At 43.6% G+C, this 15,599-nt stretch overlaps 1 protein-coding gene across 2 annotated transcripts in view; it reads right to left on the bottom strand.

Annotated features, from left to right (window-relative positions):
• The window catches only part of STRN4 (striatin 4), a 276,698-nt gene that overhangs the window by 203,407 nt on the left and 57,692 nt on the right, over window positions 1–15,599 (bottom strand). Inside the window, exons 2-4 of one of the 2 annotated variants that reach the window (XM_085625652.1) lie at window positions 7,220–7,323; window positions 6,431–6,504; window positions 5,936–6,014 (exon numbers count right to left, since the gene is read on the bottom strand). In XM_085625652.1, the coding sequence (XP_085481778.1) occupies window positions 5,936–6,014; window positions 6,431–6,504; window positions 7,220–7,323 (257 nt within the window). Of the gene's footprint in view, window positions 1–5,935; window positions 6,018–6,430; window positions 6,505–7,219; window positions 7,324–15,599 lie in introns of both variants that reach the window. The other variant, XM_085625651.1, reaches the window with a different exon arrangement.

A 15,599-nucleotide genomic window follows, 5' to 3' on the forward strand; every position in this document is an offset into this window, starting at 1 on the left:
AAGTCAGCTGCCCCTACGAAATATAACAGAAGCATGGGAGGGATTAGCTAGGCAGGACAGGCTTTGCCATCTATGTGGAAGCTGGGTACAGGATTTAAACCAGGTCTTATTTGTCTGAGGAGTTGGCCTAACGGCTAGGGCGCTCGACCTCGGAAACGGGGGAACTGGGTTCGAGTCTCGGTAATGACGCTGAACATCGTGTGATTCTGGGCAAATCACTTAATCTCCCAGTGCCTAACAAAAAATGAATGTGTGTCCTCATGTAACGTAACTGGTGCTATATAAAGCGCTCCGATACTTGATTGGATGTTTGCGCTATATAAAACTGCAAATTATTTTTTTTTTTAAACAACCATTACGACATCGTTTGAGGAGGTCATTGTACTTAAAATATTACATTGCCACAGATAAGGAGGCCAGAAACTTCTTTTTACCCCCCGTGTTTTAAAATGTTCCTCACTGAGCCCCACGTTGTTTAACATCTACGTGAGGCCGCTGGCTGAGGTTGTGAAGCTCTGTGGTATGACCATGGTGTCGTACGCAGATGACACCCAGCTAGCGGTCACGATCAGCGGGGACTCGGGGGTGGATGCCCCAAGATTCAGAGAAGGACTCAGGGCGGTGGCTGGTTGGATGACGTCCAACTGTCTCCAACTAAACGCCAAAAAAACGGAGGTGATGATCTTTGGGAAGCGGACGGACCTATGGGGAGATACTTGGTGGCCCTCTGAGTTGGGGCCGACCCCCACTCCGGTTGCGGAGATCAAAAACCTTGGTGTTTGGCTGGACCCTTCCCTCAACTTCGTTGGCCACACCAAAAGGACGGCGGCTTGCTGCTTCGGCATCCTGCGCAATCTGCGCCCTGCCCTTAAATACTTCGATGCCGCAACTCGTCAATTGGTGGTGCAAGCAACGGTTTTGGCACGGCTGGACTATGCCAGCTCCCTTTTTATAGGATTAAACCAGGCTGAGTTAACCCGACTTCAAAGAGTGCAGAACGCTGCGGCCAGAGCGATCACAGGTCTTCCTAGGTTTTGCTCGGCCGGTCAATCTTTGCGAGCCTTGCATTGGTTACCCGTTAGGCAGCGGATCCACTTTAAAGTTTTGTGCCTTTCCTTCAAAATTCTGAAGGGCCTATCACTTCCCTTACTGCACCAACTCTTGCGCCCTTACATCCCGGGCCGCACTCTGCGCTCGCTAGACCAAGAATTAGCGGTAGCCCCTCGGTTCAAACTCAGTCGGGTGGGGGGTCGCTCTTTTAAGGTGCGGGCAGCCGCACTCTGGAACGCTCTCCCTTTGAAACTCCGGACCTTTGGTGACCTGCTCTCCTTCCGCAAGGCCGCTAAAACTTATTTATTTTCTGAGCTTTGTTAAATCCTGCACTCCCCAATTTCTTAATAATTATTTCTGTTCCCCAGTTGTGTTGTGTTCGCCACCTTGTCGGTGCGCCGGGACGCTCCTTCGCTGGAGCAGCCGTGCGCAATACAAATAGCACTAACATAACATAACATAACATATCTTTCTTAAACAACTTTTAAATATATTTTAGATAAGAACTAATGTGAAGAAGTAAGCAGTGGTATGCTGAAGAGGGTCCTTGGTGGACAATATTCACTGCATATCATAATTAGAATTGCAGGGTCCTCATATTATATATTTGATAACATCATGGTATAATTTGAATTACATCTTACTAGTTAGTTGGCTTCATAAATGATCAAAGGATTAATGGAATTGGCATAGCACTTACACTTTTGATATCATGTATGCTGCTATGGAAACTGCATTGCATAATGAATGCATTGTGCATCTTTTAGGCTACTGCATGTATTTTACTCTGGGGTTTGTCTGAGTTTGATTTACTATTAATTTTAAAAGAAATTGTTGCAGGATGTTTTCGCATTCGCACTTTAATTATCTTGTGTGCATTATGTATCTAGCATGTACAATGAAAACCGTAACCGCTAGGTCTCTGTATATACCTTGTACTTATTATATATAGAGTTTTAAGATGCTGTATAATGAAGTTAAGGTTTTTAGAGTATTAAAGGATACAGTTTAACCCAAACTGTTTAATCAGTATTCCATCACAACGGTGAAATTGGTCTAACATCTGTGTACTTATACATTTAGTTGTAGCAAGCTGCTACTATCTCGTATCACTCAACAAAATTGATGAATTTATGGTTTTATATGCATTTTTATCTGTTACTGTGATTATAGCTCTAGGCGATTTGTTAAACCAGAGCATTTTCTGTATATATTTTTTCAGGCGGAACTCTTAGGAGCTCTGAATCATAACAACAAATTGAATTGAATTGATAAAGGCAACAAATACACTGAGAATGCAGGTCATTTGTGTAAATCTTCACATTACCAAAAGATGATCAAGGTTAAATTGAGACATTTTCTCTCGGTCAGCCATTACGACAGTTGGTTGTCAGACCAAATGATTTCTCTGGTCCAGAAAAATATGGTAATTTTCCGGAAAAGAAAAACTCACAGTATCTCAGAGCTGAAGACAGGGCTGGTTCAAACCCAGGGCAGGCCAAAATAGTATAAATGTCAAGGTTTCCTGAAGGGTCAAAACAGAGTTCTGTAAGGGAACTCCATCACACACAACATGAGCGCAGTAGAAATCTAAGTTATGGTATCCTCTGGGGGGAGTAGGAGAGCTTAGGTTTTCAACTCACTGGCTTAAGTTTGGGTTCTTTCAAATGAGGTGGCTGTGCTACTAAAGATACTATGTTGTTTCAGGTCTATGGCCTTTTTAGGTCGAGGACCGTCCGGTCTGCCGAAAGGCAGTTCCGAAAGTCGGAGATTTAATGTTTCTGAGAATGGCTCTTTAGCCCGCCTCTCTTTTTGCCTCTCCTCCATTGGCTGGCTTCCTAAACGGAGGCCAGCCATTGGAGGAGAGAGCCGTCCCTCCAAATAGCCTCTGTCTTTTTCAGATTCGGGGGCGTGTTCCGTGCTGTTCTTTCCACTTTTTAGCCACGCCCTTTCTCAGGCGTGTTTTTCTCTCCTCCAGCCAATGGCAGGAGGAGAGAAAAAGAAACACGCCCCCGAATCTGAAAACGCCGATGCGTTCCTCCGAGGCATTCTGCTTCGCCTCGGAGAAAGGCAGTGGTGTGCTTGTTTGTTAGTGCTCCTATGTTAGGCCTGGCTCGGGTCTCCTGTGGCAGAGCTATCAGTAGGTAGGTGCAGTGGCAGGCAGCCCTGTGATGGGGGGCGGGGTGGGGGGAAGGGCGGGGGGCACTGCGCCCCAATTCTGTCTTTTACTACGCGGCCACGGTGTAATGTTCGTACACAGTTCCGACCCTTGCGTTGTTAATCGCGTGCACAGAGGCGCAAGTGGCAGGGCTCGAGACATCGAGGATCAGAGTGGGAATGTTAATTATCAGCACAAAAGCACACTGTGCGTAGTCTGTGGCGCTGGTGATGTCACGAGCTTCTCACAAAGGGCGCCGGGTGGGAATGGAGAGGGTGCTAGAGGATGGGGTGAGGGGGTCCTGGGAGGTGCTGGGGCTGTGCAGAAAGAGAAAAACAGTTCAGGATCAAACCCATTTCCGGGTCGAGAGACGCCTTAGAAAGAGGAGTGTCCGCGGACATAACAAGGCTGGCCAGAAAAAGAGAGTTCCAAGCATCTCCAGGCATCAGGGGCCAATCACGCAGTGCAGTGAAAGATGTCACAAAAGAGCCAACCCCTCCTGCTGACGTCATGGTCCATCAAACCTCCTGGAGCGCCAATTGTTGCGGATTGTTAGTAATTCAGCGCTAGGTAAAAATAACTGTCTTTTTCACACAAAGTCATAGTCTTTAAATAATGACCTCATTGCAGACAGAGTCACCCGTTTCTACATGCCAGTCGCACAATATGACATGACTTGAATGACTCCTTGTCCCACCTTCGTCGCTCAGCAGCCTTTTATTTCCTGCTGGGGGGTCAGGACAAGTAACAGCAACTACCGAAAGTAAACAATGAGCTAACGACCCGTGGTGTCATGCCTGAAATACTGCATTCACAAATCCGGGTCAACAGACGTAACGTACGCAGTCACAAACCCCCGCATTGTTGCGACACTGCCTGCAAACATTGCGAATCATTGTGGCCTGGAAGAGAAAGGGGCCATTCTAGGACCATTTCTCCCACTTAGAATCGCAATGTCATATACAAACGATTTGCAACTGTATTGGGGTCTCAAATCCACGAATGGGTGGCAACCGCTTGCAAAGTGAAGGCTGCGGTGACAACTTGTGCTCGGTTTGTACACTCTGCAGACATCGCATGGTGCAGAATTATTTTCCTAATCTTTCCTACCCAGCTTGCTAGGGGGAGGCCTAGTGTATCTGGACGTACTTCGCGGCTAGCTGATAATGCATCTGGCGTCGCATTGTGCCTAGAACCAGAACATTTTTAAGCAGGCAGAATCTTGTGAAATGTTCAAATTTCATAACATTTCTTGTAATTTGAGAACATTTCGCATGATTTTCACCAGCTGAAGACTGGTATGAGCACAATGGTGGTGGCAACAACCGAAAGTGGACTTAAACATGTGAGTGGGCTAAAGGAGAACATGATGTATAAGGAGTGAGAAACAGGCAAGATTTGGTGTGTGTGTGTGTGTGTGTAGGTGGCTCTGTGGGTGGCTCTATTTGTGTGTGGGTTGCTCTGTGTGAGTGGCTTTGTGTGGGTGGCTCTGTGTGTGTGGGTGGCTCTGTGTGTGGCTGCAAATGCAATAGGTCTCGCATTTCAGAGTGATTAAGCTATTGACATTGTAAATAACAATGCCGTTTCTTTAAATGTTTTAAAAACAAAAACATAAACAAAAATAATGTCATGAGCAATGCCAATAGCTCTAACTTTAACAATGCCGAGACCGTTGCATTGTAAATGCTTGTTACACTGTATGCAGGATATTTTTACACTATATACTGCTATGCTAACGTACCTGGGATTCCCAGCCTGACGACGGGAAGTGACTCAAGCATATGAATATATTAAAGATCCAATACTAGAGAAATAACTAGTAACATAAAAGAAAATGAGTACATTATTCTGACTTAGAAAGTGATAGACCTCTCAAAATCTATAGTAGAATGAAAAGGGAGCCGACCATGAAGGTTCTAAAATAAAAGGGATATCGTAACATCACAAGTGAAAGTTGTTTTATAATTTGTCTACTCCTTGGAATTAAATCTGTAGAATGGCACGGGGAGTAAAACTGAGAAACTGGCCAGGTTTAGACAAAACGGGTACATAAGGTAGTCACGGGGCCCACTGTGAAAAAGAGGAACCCCTAGGGAGCCATTACTAAAAGACAGGACCATCATGGTGTGCTGGTATATGTAAAACCATTCCTCACAAGCCACATGTATAAGTAGAAGAGAGCCATTATCAGTCAAAGTTTAGAGGATGGAAGAGACCTCAAGGGATCACAGGTTTAGGGAGTTGGGAGGCTAAAAGGTCATAGCTATAAGGAGAAATGAAACCCTCTCGGTTAGAAGGATACAGAAAAGAAGAAACAAGGGATAAGAAGGATAAAGAGAAGAGGACCTAACTAGATATAAGAAGATTTCTAGGGGTAGTATTAGAAAAGGAGTTAGAATGCAATAAGTTAAAGTAGTGAGACATAGAAGCTACTGGGAAATATACAGATGAGTGTCAAGGATCAAGAACAAAATAGAAAGACACCTCAGGGGTTGATGGCAACAGGAGCCCATAAGCACAAGAGAGAAAATAAAGCCCAAGGGAGAGAAGGGGTTGACAAAACATGAGAGTGATGTATCTAGAAATTGGTTGATAAACACATTTTCAAATTCATTCGGCAACTCTCTCTTCACCCACTTTCACAACATTATATGAGACAACACATTTCAAAGCGCAGGTCCAAGCTGAAGGTTTAATGGGTTATTCTCTGCTCCCATGAATACTCACTGGCGCAAAAGTTGCCGTCCTTCCTTCCAGACCAGCTGGTTATTTTCCAAAGTGATGGGTTCTGCTGGCCCGTTGAGAACTGCTAATCCAGACAGAAAATACAGGGAATAAGAACCAAAAGAAGCTGTGATAATACTTGCATTTTTATTTAATTAAACAGTTGGCTGCTGTAAAAACAACAATTTTAAATGTTTAAAATAATGATTGCATATTTCTGTGGATGTAAGATTTTGTGGAGAGAATATGCGCGTGTAGGGCCATGAAATAACATTAGCCGAGAAATTGTTAATTAGAAAGAAATGCACTGCCAGGGTCATGACTGCAAGTTATGGAGTATAAGCTCAGCCTCTAATGCAGGTGATCAGAATAACCCCCTTTTTCCACCCCACAAGCAATAACAGAGGCCTCCTTCTACTTTCCCATGTGTGTTGGAACATGCCTCACCAGCAGATGTGCAAACCATGCAGTACTGAGTGCAGAAATTGTGTACAATACCTGTCTCCATAGGGTCAGTCTTTTTTTCCCCTGGCATTGGATCATTTCCAAATTTCAGCTTGTGATATTTTGTCCTGGATGGGAAAAAAAAGAGATGCAACTGAGAGCAGGTATTACATCAAATGAAACAAGATCAACGGTGACCTAATAAAACTCAATATAGATGGTTAAAAAAAAAAGTAAACAAGATATCTGCAGTTACCAGGCATTTATAGGATTGAGGCGATGTACTGACATTAGATGAATGATGCAAGCCATGTATCACAACATGGTCTTACATGTTCAAAGTATAGACCACTAAAGTAAATATTGAAAAATTATGCACTACAAAGCATGATAGCGAACTAGGAAAGCATACATGATCAAAGGAAAAGAAACAATTCAACACTGGAAACTAGAAGTATATTTATTTAGATCTTACATTGATAAAAAAAAAAAGAAGAGGTAGAGTCAAAAAGCAAATGACACACACATAAGTAGGGCAATTAGAGGTTCCACAGCAAATAACGAGATGGGACGAAACACACTGACCCATCACCTTAAAGAGAATAACTGCAGATAAGTAGATCCCTCAACATAGGAGGAAGAAGAGCAATTAAAGAGCTGCAACAGAAAAGATGAGAAAGCAGAGACTGCAAACTGACATCATTTTGGCAGGGATTAGAAACTAGGCAAGCACAGCTTGAACAAGAAGAGTGACGGTCAACGTAAACTTGTACGTGGGAAGACAAAGCACTGGTAAAATGCATTTAAGTTCATACCAACTGCATCATGGGATACAATTCTCACCTCTCTTGCTTCAATGCATATTCCAACATTTTTATCCTGCGGACAAGATCTGTCTTGAGATTTTCTTGCCCCTTCCTTTCCCCTTGAAGAAAAGCTACCTGGGCCTGTAGGAATAGCAGATAAACATGAGAATGATTCTAAATTATCCTACAAATCTACATTTTAACAGACGCTTATACACTGTGTGAAACAGTTACCCAGTTAATTATTGTTCAAACCCCCAAAACGCAAGAAACTGTCTTAGGTTATACAATTAGGAGTCCTCAAATCTAATTTAAATTAAAAGGATGGTCATATAATAATGTATTACTAATTACTATTCCACTAAACAAAATGAGTAGTTTCATAGGAAAGGCGGTCCTACCCTAAAGGACATTAGCAAGGTCAAATTACACTAAGTAGTACAAATCACGAACTATGCATGCTCAGAGTAATGGTAATATAATGAAAGTCAATTGAAATATTATTAAGGGCCACCCAGTTCAAGTTTGGAACATTTCTGAAAACGCCTATTAGATTCTGCATGACAGATCCATTAAAGCTGTATCATTCATTAACCCCATGCAGGGCATTAAAGTCGTGTGGCTACAGACTTCTGTGAACATGTATCTAAACATTATCAACTTCCTCTCTGGTGTTCCTTTTTGTGGTTCCCAGGCATCGAAACCGTGAGCAAAAGAGGCTTTAGTTCGTCTACACTAAACCTTTTTTGAACTGCATAGATGATGAATACTTACTCTTTTAATAAAAAAGCAAATAATTAGGACTTAAGTTTGCACATATTTGGACACTGAATGTTGGCGTGCATTGTCTCAATCCACAAAAGCATGAAGGAAGTTAAGAGGTCAGCAGAAACAGGAACTCATGAACATATCATGGTGCTAGTGAGTTGTATACTGCACATGGATAAGAGAGAATGAAATAACCTTATTTCTTTCTAGCCAGCTTAACTCTCAAGGCAATTAGGCTTATGCAATGAATTTTGTACGTTGTAAAATCGTCACATGGCCCTTTGCTGCTGCTGCAAAGACCAAAAATTCAAACACACTGGAGTTGATTTATGGGTTTTAAAACTGAAGCGAACACATATTTTAAAATTTGTGATTTTCCTAGATTGGTCCGAATTCCATGAGAAACTGGAACCACCAAGTATCTTACTCGGAATGTTTAGTGAGACAGAATATCAAAGAGATGGGTCTCTGTAGCGGGAAGCATGCATTTATCAAGGATGTCTGCTTGGAATATGGTTGCTGGTGCCAAAATGCATTAAAGAAACACACATGACCTTGAAATGCACCCTCTTTTTCATGGGAAGCCAATGAAGAGGTTACTTGAACCTGGTCTGCAAAGGTAAATCTCTCCCACTTTCAAAATCTAGGTAGGTGAGGCCAAGTCCCAATCAGTGTGTCAGCCGTGGTTTAATTACATTGCAAAATTCAAAGTAGTACACTTTGGATAAAAAACATAAGGATTCAAACATTCTAACTACACTTACTCTAAGCTGCAAGTATACATCAAATATATAATCACCAGGAGCAATGATCACCTCAGAGCTCTGCTCATCAGGATCTACTGATCAGTTTACAGTAAAGCACACACAATTTTGAGCACTCAATAATTTCCCCTTACCTATTAAATCAACGAGAATGATACGCGTAGACAAAGCACGGTAACATACACAAAATGGCTATCTAATGAAATAACAGGGAAAAGATACATGACCACACCCAGCATTCATTCTAGGTCTGCATTTTTTTTTTACTTTAGCTATTATTTATTTGATTTTACTGTTTTATATGTCGCCAACATGCGTACCTTTGACTATTTGCATGTAATTAAATAAGTATAAACAAAATATCGTTCCCGAGCAAAACACCAATAGATATTCACGGGTAAGCCATATCAAATCAATACAATAAAATGTCCATATCCAAGGTGTTCTCAAGTGAAATTTTCTTCTTTTTATTTTGTCTTCTTTTTAGGTCTCGCTAAGGAAGGCTGCGCTTGCGCAGTCTCGCTCGCGAGATTTAATGACTTGGAGAAGAGAGGCTTGAACCCGCCCCTCTTCTCCAGTCTTCTCCATTGGCTGGCCTCTTGAACGCTGGCCAGCCATTGGAAAAGAGGTTTGTCTCTCCGAACAGGCCCCGTCCTTTTCGGATTCGTGGGCGTGTTTTTTGCTACTTTTCGAATTTTCTCCTCCAGCCAATGGCAAGAGGAGAGAAAAGAAAAACACGCCCCCGAAACCGAAACTGCCGCTGCCTTTCTCCGAGGCATTTCTGCTTCGCCTCGGAAAAAGGCGGTGGTGTTCCTGGCGTCCTCTCCCCCTGCTCTCGGCTACCTTGTTCATGTTTTAGCCTGAAGCTCTGATTCACACCGCCGCACGAAATGTTACGTATTGTTTAAACGAAGTATGGCTCTGTACTGCTGACGGACAGCCATAGCTCCCCCGCCCTCCCCCCTCGAAGGCTGGCCCGCACGAAATGTTACGTATTGTCATGTTTTAGCCTGAAGCTCTGATTCACACCGCCGCACGAAATGTTACGTATTGTTTAAACGAAGTATGGCTCTGTACTGCTGACGGACATTTATAGCTCCCCCGCCCTCCCCCCTCGGAGGCTGGCAGCGTGCGGTGACGTCGCAGTGATTGGCAGCTCTGCCCGTGCTGGTTCCTTAGCAGCGGCGGCAGCAGCGAGGAGGGGCGGGGCCGGTCCCTCACCAGAGCTCGAGGAGGAGGCAGCTCCGCTGAGACTCGGTGTGCGGCCACCATCCCTCCATCGCCGGGCTCTGCCTCCCTCTCTCCAGCCGCCTCTCCGTCGGTCTCTCCTCCGGGTTGGCCTCGCTGGCTGTAGGTGAGTGAATGTCTTGTGTGGGCTCTGACGCTGGGATGACTATCGGGAGAAACAGGATGGAGGAGGACTGCAGCTCCGAGGTAAGGCACCTCCAAATCCGGGCTGTGCTGGGGGGGACCTCAGGGCACCGCGCAGAAGTTCAGATATGAGCGAGCATCGTCCAGCCCTGCTGCTCGCCCCCGAGCTGCCGCTGCAGCCACTTTGGGGTGTTATTGGCTGAAAATGTAGACACAGCAGTCAGTTTTGTACTGAAACTGTAAGGTTTTTGCCTTGTATGAGCTTTTGTTCGGCACTCGGGCCGTTTTTGGGCTCAATGCACGTACGTCTCTTCCTGGTAAGCACTGTGTGGACTGTACTCGCGCAAGTGCTGGGCAACGCTTCCTACCAGCTGTGTGGACTGCGCCCACGTAGTTTTACTTCCCAGATAATTCTACATTAGCACGTAGAATATTCTGCCACATATAGTTTTACGTTGGCTCACGCATCCTTCCGTGTAGGTGCCGTGCCTATTGTGTCCTAGCACTTTTACACTGGCACTCGAACCTTGCTTTGTATGTGCTTTTTGTACTGCTCCAGGTATGGGAGGTGTGGGGATCTTTCTTTGTATGTGCCGCATGCACTGTTCCAGGTAGTTTTGCGTTGGCATGCGCATTTTTCCTTGCATAGGCTGCATACACCGTGCCAGGTAGGTTTGTGTTGGCATGTACATCTTTCCTTGTATGTGCTGTGCCAGCTAGTTTTCCATTGGCATACATGCACACGTTTCCTAGTAAACAGTACATGCACTGTCTCGATGGCTGCCATGTGTATGTTTCCTAGTCATCGTTGTATGTATTGTGTCCAAATAGTTTTACAATTAAAAACACATCTTTTCTAGTCAGCGATGTGTGTACTTTGTCCCAGTTGGTTTACGCTGACATATCCACACACCTTGGGTCGTCGTGATCAGTAGGGCTTGAAAGTGGCACAGACGCCCAGGTGTGTGAAGGGCCTGTTGCACTCCAAACAGGTCTACGTTTTACTACCCACCTAAGACACCTGGTTAGGGCTTCAAGTGGGACGGGTCTTGCCAGTGTTCAACACTGGGAGTAACTCCAGTTCGGCCACTGTATTCATGTCCTTATGTTTACAGGCAAAGCACAGATCTTTTTATAACAATTGTAAATCTCCTTAGGGTCATCCATGCCAGTGATGCTGTCCCTGTTTACAGTGCACACGTTTTATTTAATCTTTCGTTACCTAAGAACATTTGCTTTTCCCAGATGTTGTCTTGCTATATTTTTGTAGGTGGCTCTGTATGGGTGGCTCCATTTGTGTGTGGGTTGCTCTATGTGATTAGCTCTGTGTAGGTGGCTATGTGTAGGTGGCTATGTGTAGGTGGCTATGTGTGGGTGTCTGTGTGGGTGGCTTTGTGTGTGTGGCTCTGTGTGTGGGTGCAAATGCAATAGGTCTCGCATTTGAAAGAGATTAACCTATTGACATTGTAAATAACAATGCCGTTTCTTTAAATGTTTTAAAAACAAAAACATGAACAAAAAATAATGTCATGAGAAATGCCAATAGCTCTAACTTTAACAATGTCTAGACCATTGCATTGTAAATATACATCTGTGTGTACACATTTGTCTGTGTAGATTGCTTTATGGCTAAGTGTCGCTATTTAGAAGTATCTCTGTCTGTGTGTACCCAAGTTTAGGCTGGATATATGTGTGTGGGCCTGTGTGTAACTGTGTTTGTGGCACTCTGTGTGTGTGGCTCTGTATGTGTTGGCGGCTCTGTGTGTGTGGCTCCGTATGTGTTAGTCTGTGTATGTCTTTGTGGTTCTATGTGTGTAGCTGTGCTTGTGTGTGGCTCAGTGTATGTGTAGCTCAATAAGTGCATAGGTACCTCTGTGTGTGTATAGATGGCTCAGTATCTTTATGTGGCTAGCTCGATATGTGTTAGGTGACTCTGTCTCTAGCTAGCTCTGTATGTATAAGTCAGTGGCTCTGTATGTGGATGTCTGTAGCTCTGAATATTTGTGCGGATAGCACTCTATCTGTGTCTGGCTGACTCTGTAGGTGTGGCTCTGTATGTATGTCTGGGGGATACACTTTGTATGTGTGTGGCTCTGTGTGGGTGGTTCTGTATGTGTGTGGGGTTGGCTCTCTCACTACGTCACTCTCTCTCCCTAACTCACTCTCTCACTACCTCACTATCTCTCACTATACTACACTCTCTCTCACTAACTCTCTACCTCACTCTCTAACTCACTACTCAACTCTCTCTCTCACAGCAACACAATATCACTACCACAGTAACTATCTCTCACTCTAACACACTACTTCGAAACTTCACTCTCTCTCTCACTACCTCACTCTCTACCACTAAGTCACTAACACTCACTCTTTCACTACCTCACTCTATCTCACTACTTCACTACATCACTCTGTTTCTATCTTAATACCTCACAACATCCCTCACTACCTCACTCTTTCACTGCCTCAATCTTTCGCTATCTCACAACATCACTCACTGTTTCTATCTCACTACATCAGAAAATACCTCACTCACTAACCCACTCTTTCACTACCTCACTCTCTATCTACCTCACTCTCTCTCACTACCTCACTCTCTATTTCAATACCTCACTCTCTCTATCTCACTACCTCACTCTCTCTCTGCTAATGCAATAGGTATCACATATGCAAAAAGAAAAACAATGCCAATAGAAATGACAATGCCATTTATTTAGGGATACAAAAATGATAACAAAAATAATGAGCAATACCAATAGCTCTACCTGTAATATTGCCGAGACCATTGCATTGTAAATGCTTGTTTATCTTTATCAGAGATATACAGCTGATTTCACAGCAATTGAGTTGGTATAAATGACATCATGGGAGGGAGTGCCCGATCGAGGGGGAGGGGAATCAGAGGAGACAGGAAAAGAGCAGGATCGTAGCTGCAACTGACCATCCCAAAAGCCCCGTTCGGCCGGGTCTGGAGAACACCCTACCGACCCATAATATATGGGACCACATACAGTTCTTACCTGGTTTGTGGTGAAATTGCCGCCAAAGATATAGTTTTTGCCCAGAGGAAGTCAGTGGGTGAATCTTCCCAAAACGAAACACATGTTGGCTATATTTGGTGATGTCATTTATAGCAACTCAATTGCTGTGAAATCATCTGTATATCTCTGATAAAGATAAAAAAGAAGAAAATTTCACTTGAGAAGACCTTGCATATGGACATTTTATTGTATTGATTTGATATGGCTTACCTGTGAATATCTATTGGTGTTTTGCTCGGGAACGATATTTTGTTTGTTTACCCTCTGTGTCCTTTGGCCACAGAGGATCTTTTGGGACATGTGTGGCCGTTCCTTTTTGTTCCCTATAGCATGTTTTGATTCTTATTACGAAATATTGGTTCTGCGCAAGGGGTAACCTAGCCACGCTTCTGAGTCTATCATAATTAAATAATTAGGTTGTTGAGGTATAAATTACGCAACGATACATGTAAGAAGTTTGTTCAGCCATGGTAACTACTGGAAATCTGACAGCCTACTGTATCATAAATTTAGTGTCTATTGCATGCTGATATGGTATAGGAGGATGGGGCGAATCTTGGTTGGCACAGTTCATAGCATTTGCACACAGCAGGATTCTGGCTTTCTAGCTATTGTAATTGGTGTATCCTTCACATATCTCGTTCATTCTATTGTTTGAATAGGTGTTTTTTCATCAATTTCCTTAATACTTGTTGGATTGGTAGATCAGCTGCAGAAAGTGTGTTCCATAACTTTGGCCTTGCAATTTGTCATCGCCTCTTCTTTCCGTTCCCAAACTCTCACTTGACTATTTCACTTTAGCAGACAGAAGGCCGCAAATTTGAAAGATAGTATGTTCATCTTTGAGACAGAGTCTGGGACCTTGTTCAAGAATGTTTTGTGCATATTACATAAGACTTAGTATTTAATATGGAAAGTTTCCCCTCACACAATGATAGATTTGATTTATATATTCAGAACAATAAAATTAGGAGCGAAAGTCAACAACAAATGGTTCAATGTAGAACTAGCAAACCAAAACGAGAATGTTATTATCCACATCAGCAATGGTAGAAATCACTCACTCAGGATGATAAGGCACGCAGGAAAATACAGTCAAGAAGCAGCAAAAAAAAAAGGTATATTTGAACAAACTGACGCTTCAAACCAAACAAAAGAATTCTTTAATGTAAGGGAAAAATCAACATTGAATCTATCAAGACATCTTCTCACGCTATCCAACAACACTATGATGACTTCATGGTTCTCATTGAAGCAAAAGTTTCCAAAGCCTGTGATCCAAGTTACTTGCTCATGTTTCACCTCAATACCAACTAAACTCACATACCCCTATCAAGGAATCTGTCTCCATGTTCAACTCTTGATGGAAGAAGACCAGTTTCTATCTCTAGCTAAATAGAAAACAAATCACTTAAAATGGAAGCAGAGCTATGTCTTAGAGCAATTCCTCCAGAATGCAGAAGCAGACATAATTAATGTATTTAATGCTTTCCTGTTCAAGAAGGACTGCCAGTTGAAACATGCTATTATTGCACCACGGCTGAAAAAAACAACAGCAAACATCGAATACCTCTCCATCTACGAGTTACTTTTTAACAACTCCCTCCACATTTAAACTTGACCATCCCTTTCAAGCTCTAGAATCAGGCTTCAAACCTACGTGATGGTAAAAAACCATCCAATAAGATCAGCTAACTAGAGCCTTTATAATGAACATTGAGATCAAAGGGATGTAGTTCAGTAAACAAGCATTTGCAATGCAAAAGGTCTTGCATTTGCGAGAGTTAGAGCTATTGGGGTTGTAAATGAGAATGTGTCTATGTGTTTTGGTTTGCAGTGGCCTTTGGGACCTTATAAGTGTTTAGCGATGCCAGAGGGCTGTGGGAAGGGGGAGGGGGCTGTGGCGGGGGGGAGCTACTGTTGTGCCAGTCCTTCACAGACCTCTGCCTGGTGAGGAGTGAGAACCCCCCCACTTTACTGTCTTCAGCTTGGGGATGGGGAGAAGGGCAGATGTATGTGAAAGGAAGATGGGGAGAGAGCGTGATGAGAGTTAGGTGGGATGAGGGTGTGAAGAGAGGGTTAGGGGGTGAAGAGAGGGTTAGGGGGTGCAGAGAGGGTTGAGCGAGGAGACGGTAGAACAGAAAAGGAGAACACGGAAGGAGCAAAAAGGTGAGACCCCTGATACAAGCACTGTGGAGGGAGAGGAAAAAAAACAACAACAAAATGAACGCGAAAAACATGAACCCAAGGAAGGCCACAGGAGGAACAGAGAGAGAAGAGACTAGGGCGAGAGGAAGAGTGTGACTGAGTGACATTGTGGGCACATGCCTAGGTGCCTTGAAGCCAGTATCAATGCAGTGCTTGATGACTAGCGCTCTCCTTGATGGCTGCAGTGTGTTTGTAAGTTAGCAGTGCACACTGTGACGGAGTAACTGCCACTATGTAGTGCATTTGGTTACTGTCTATAGGCACT

Source organism: Triturus cristatus, chromosome 9, assembly GCF_964204655.1.
Source record: "Triturus cristatus chromosome 9, aTriCri1.1, whole genome shotgun sequence".
Taxonomy (NCBI): domain Eukaryota; kingdom Metazoa; phylum Chordata; class Amphibia; order Caudata; family Salamandridae; genus Triturus; species Triturus cristatus.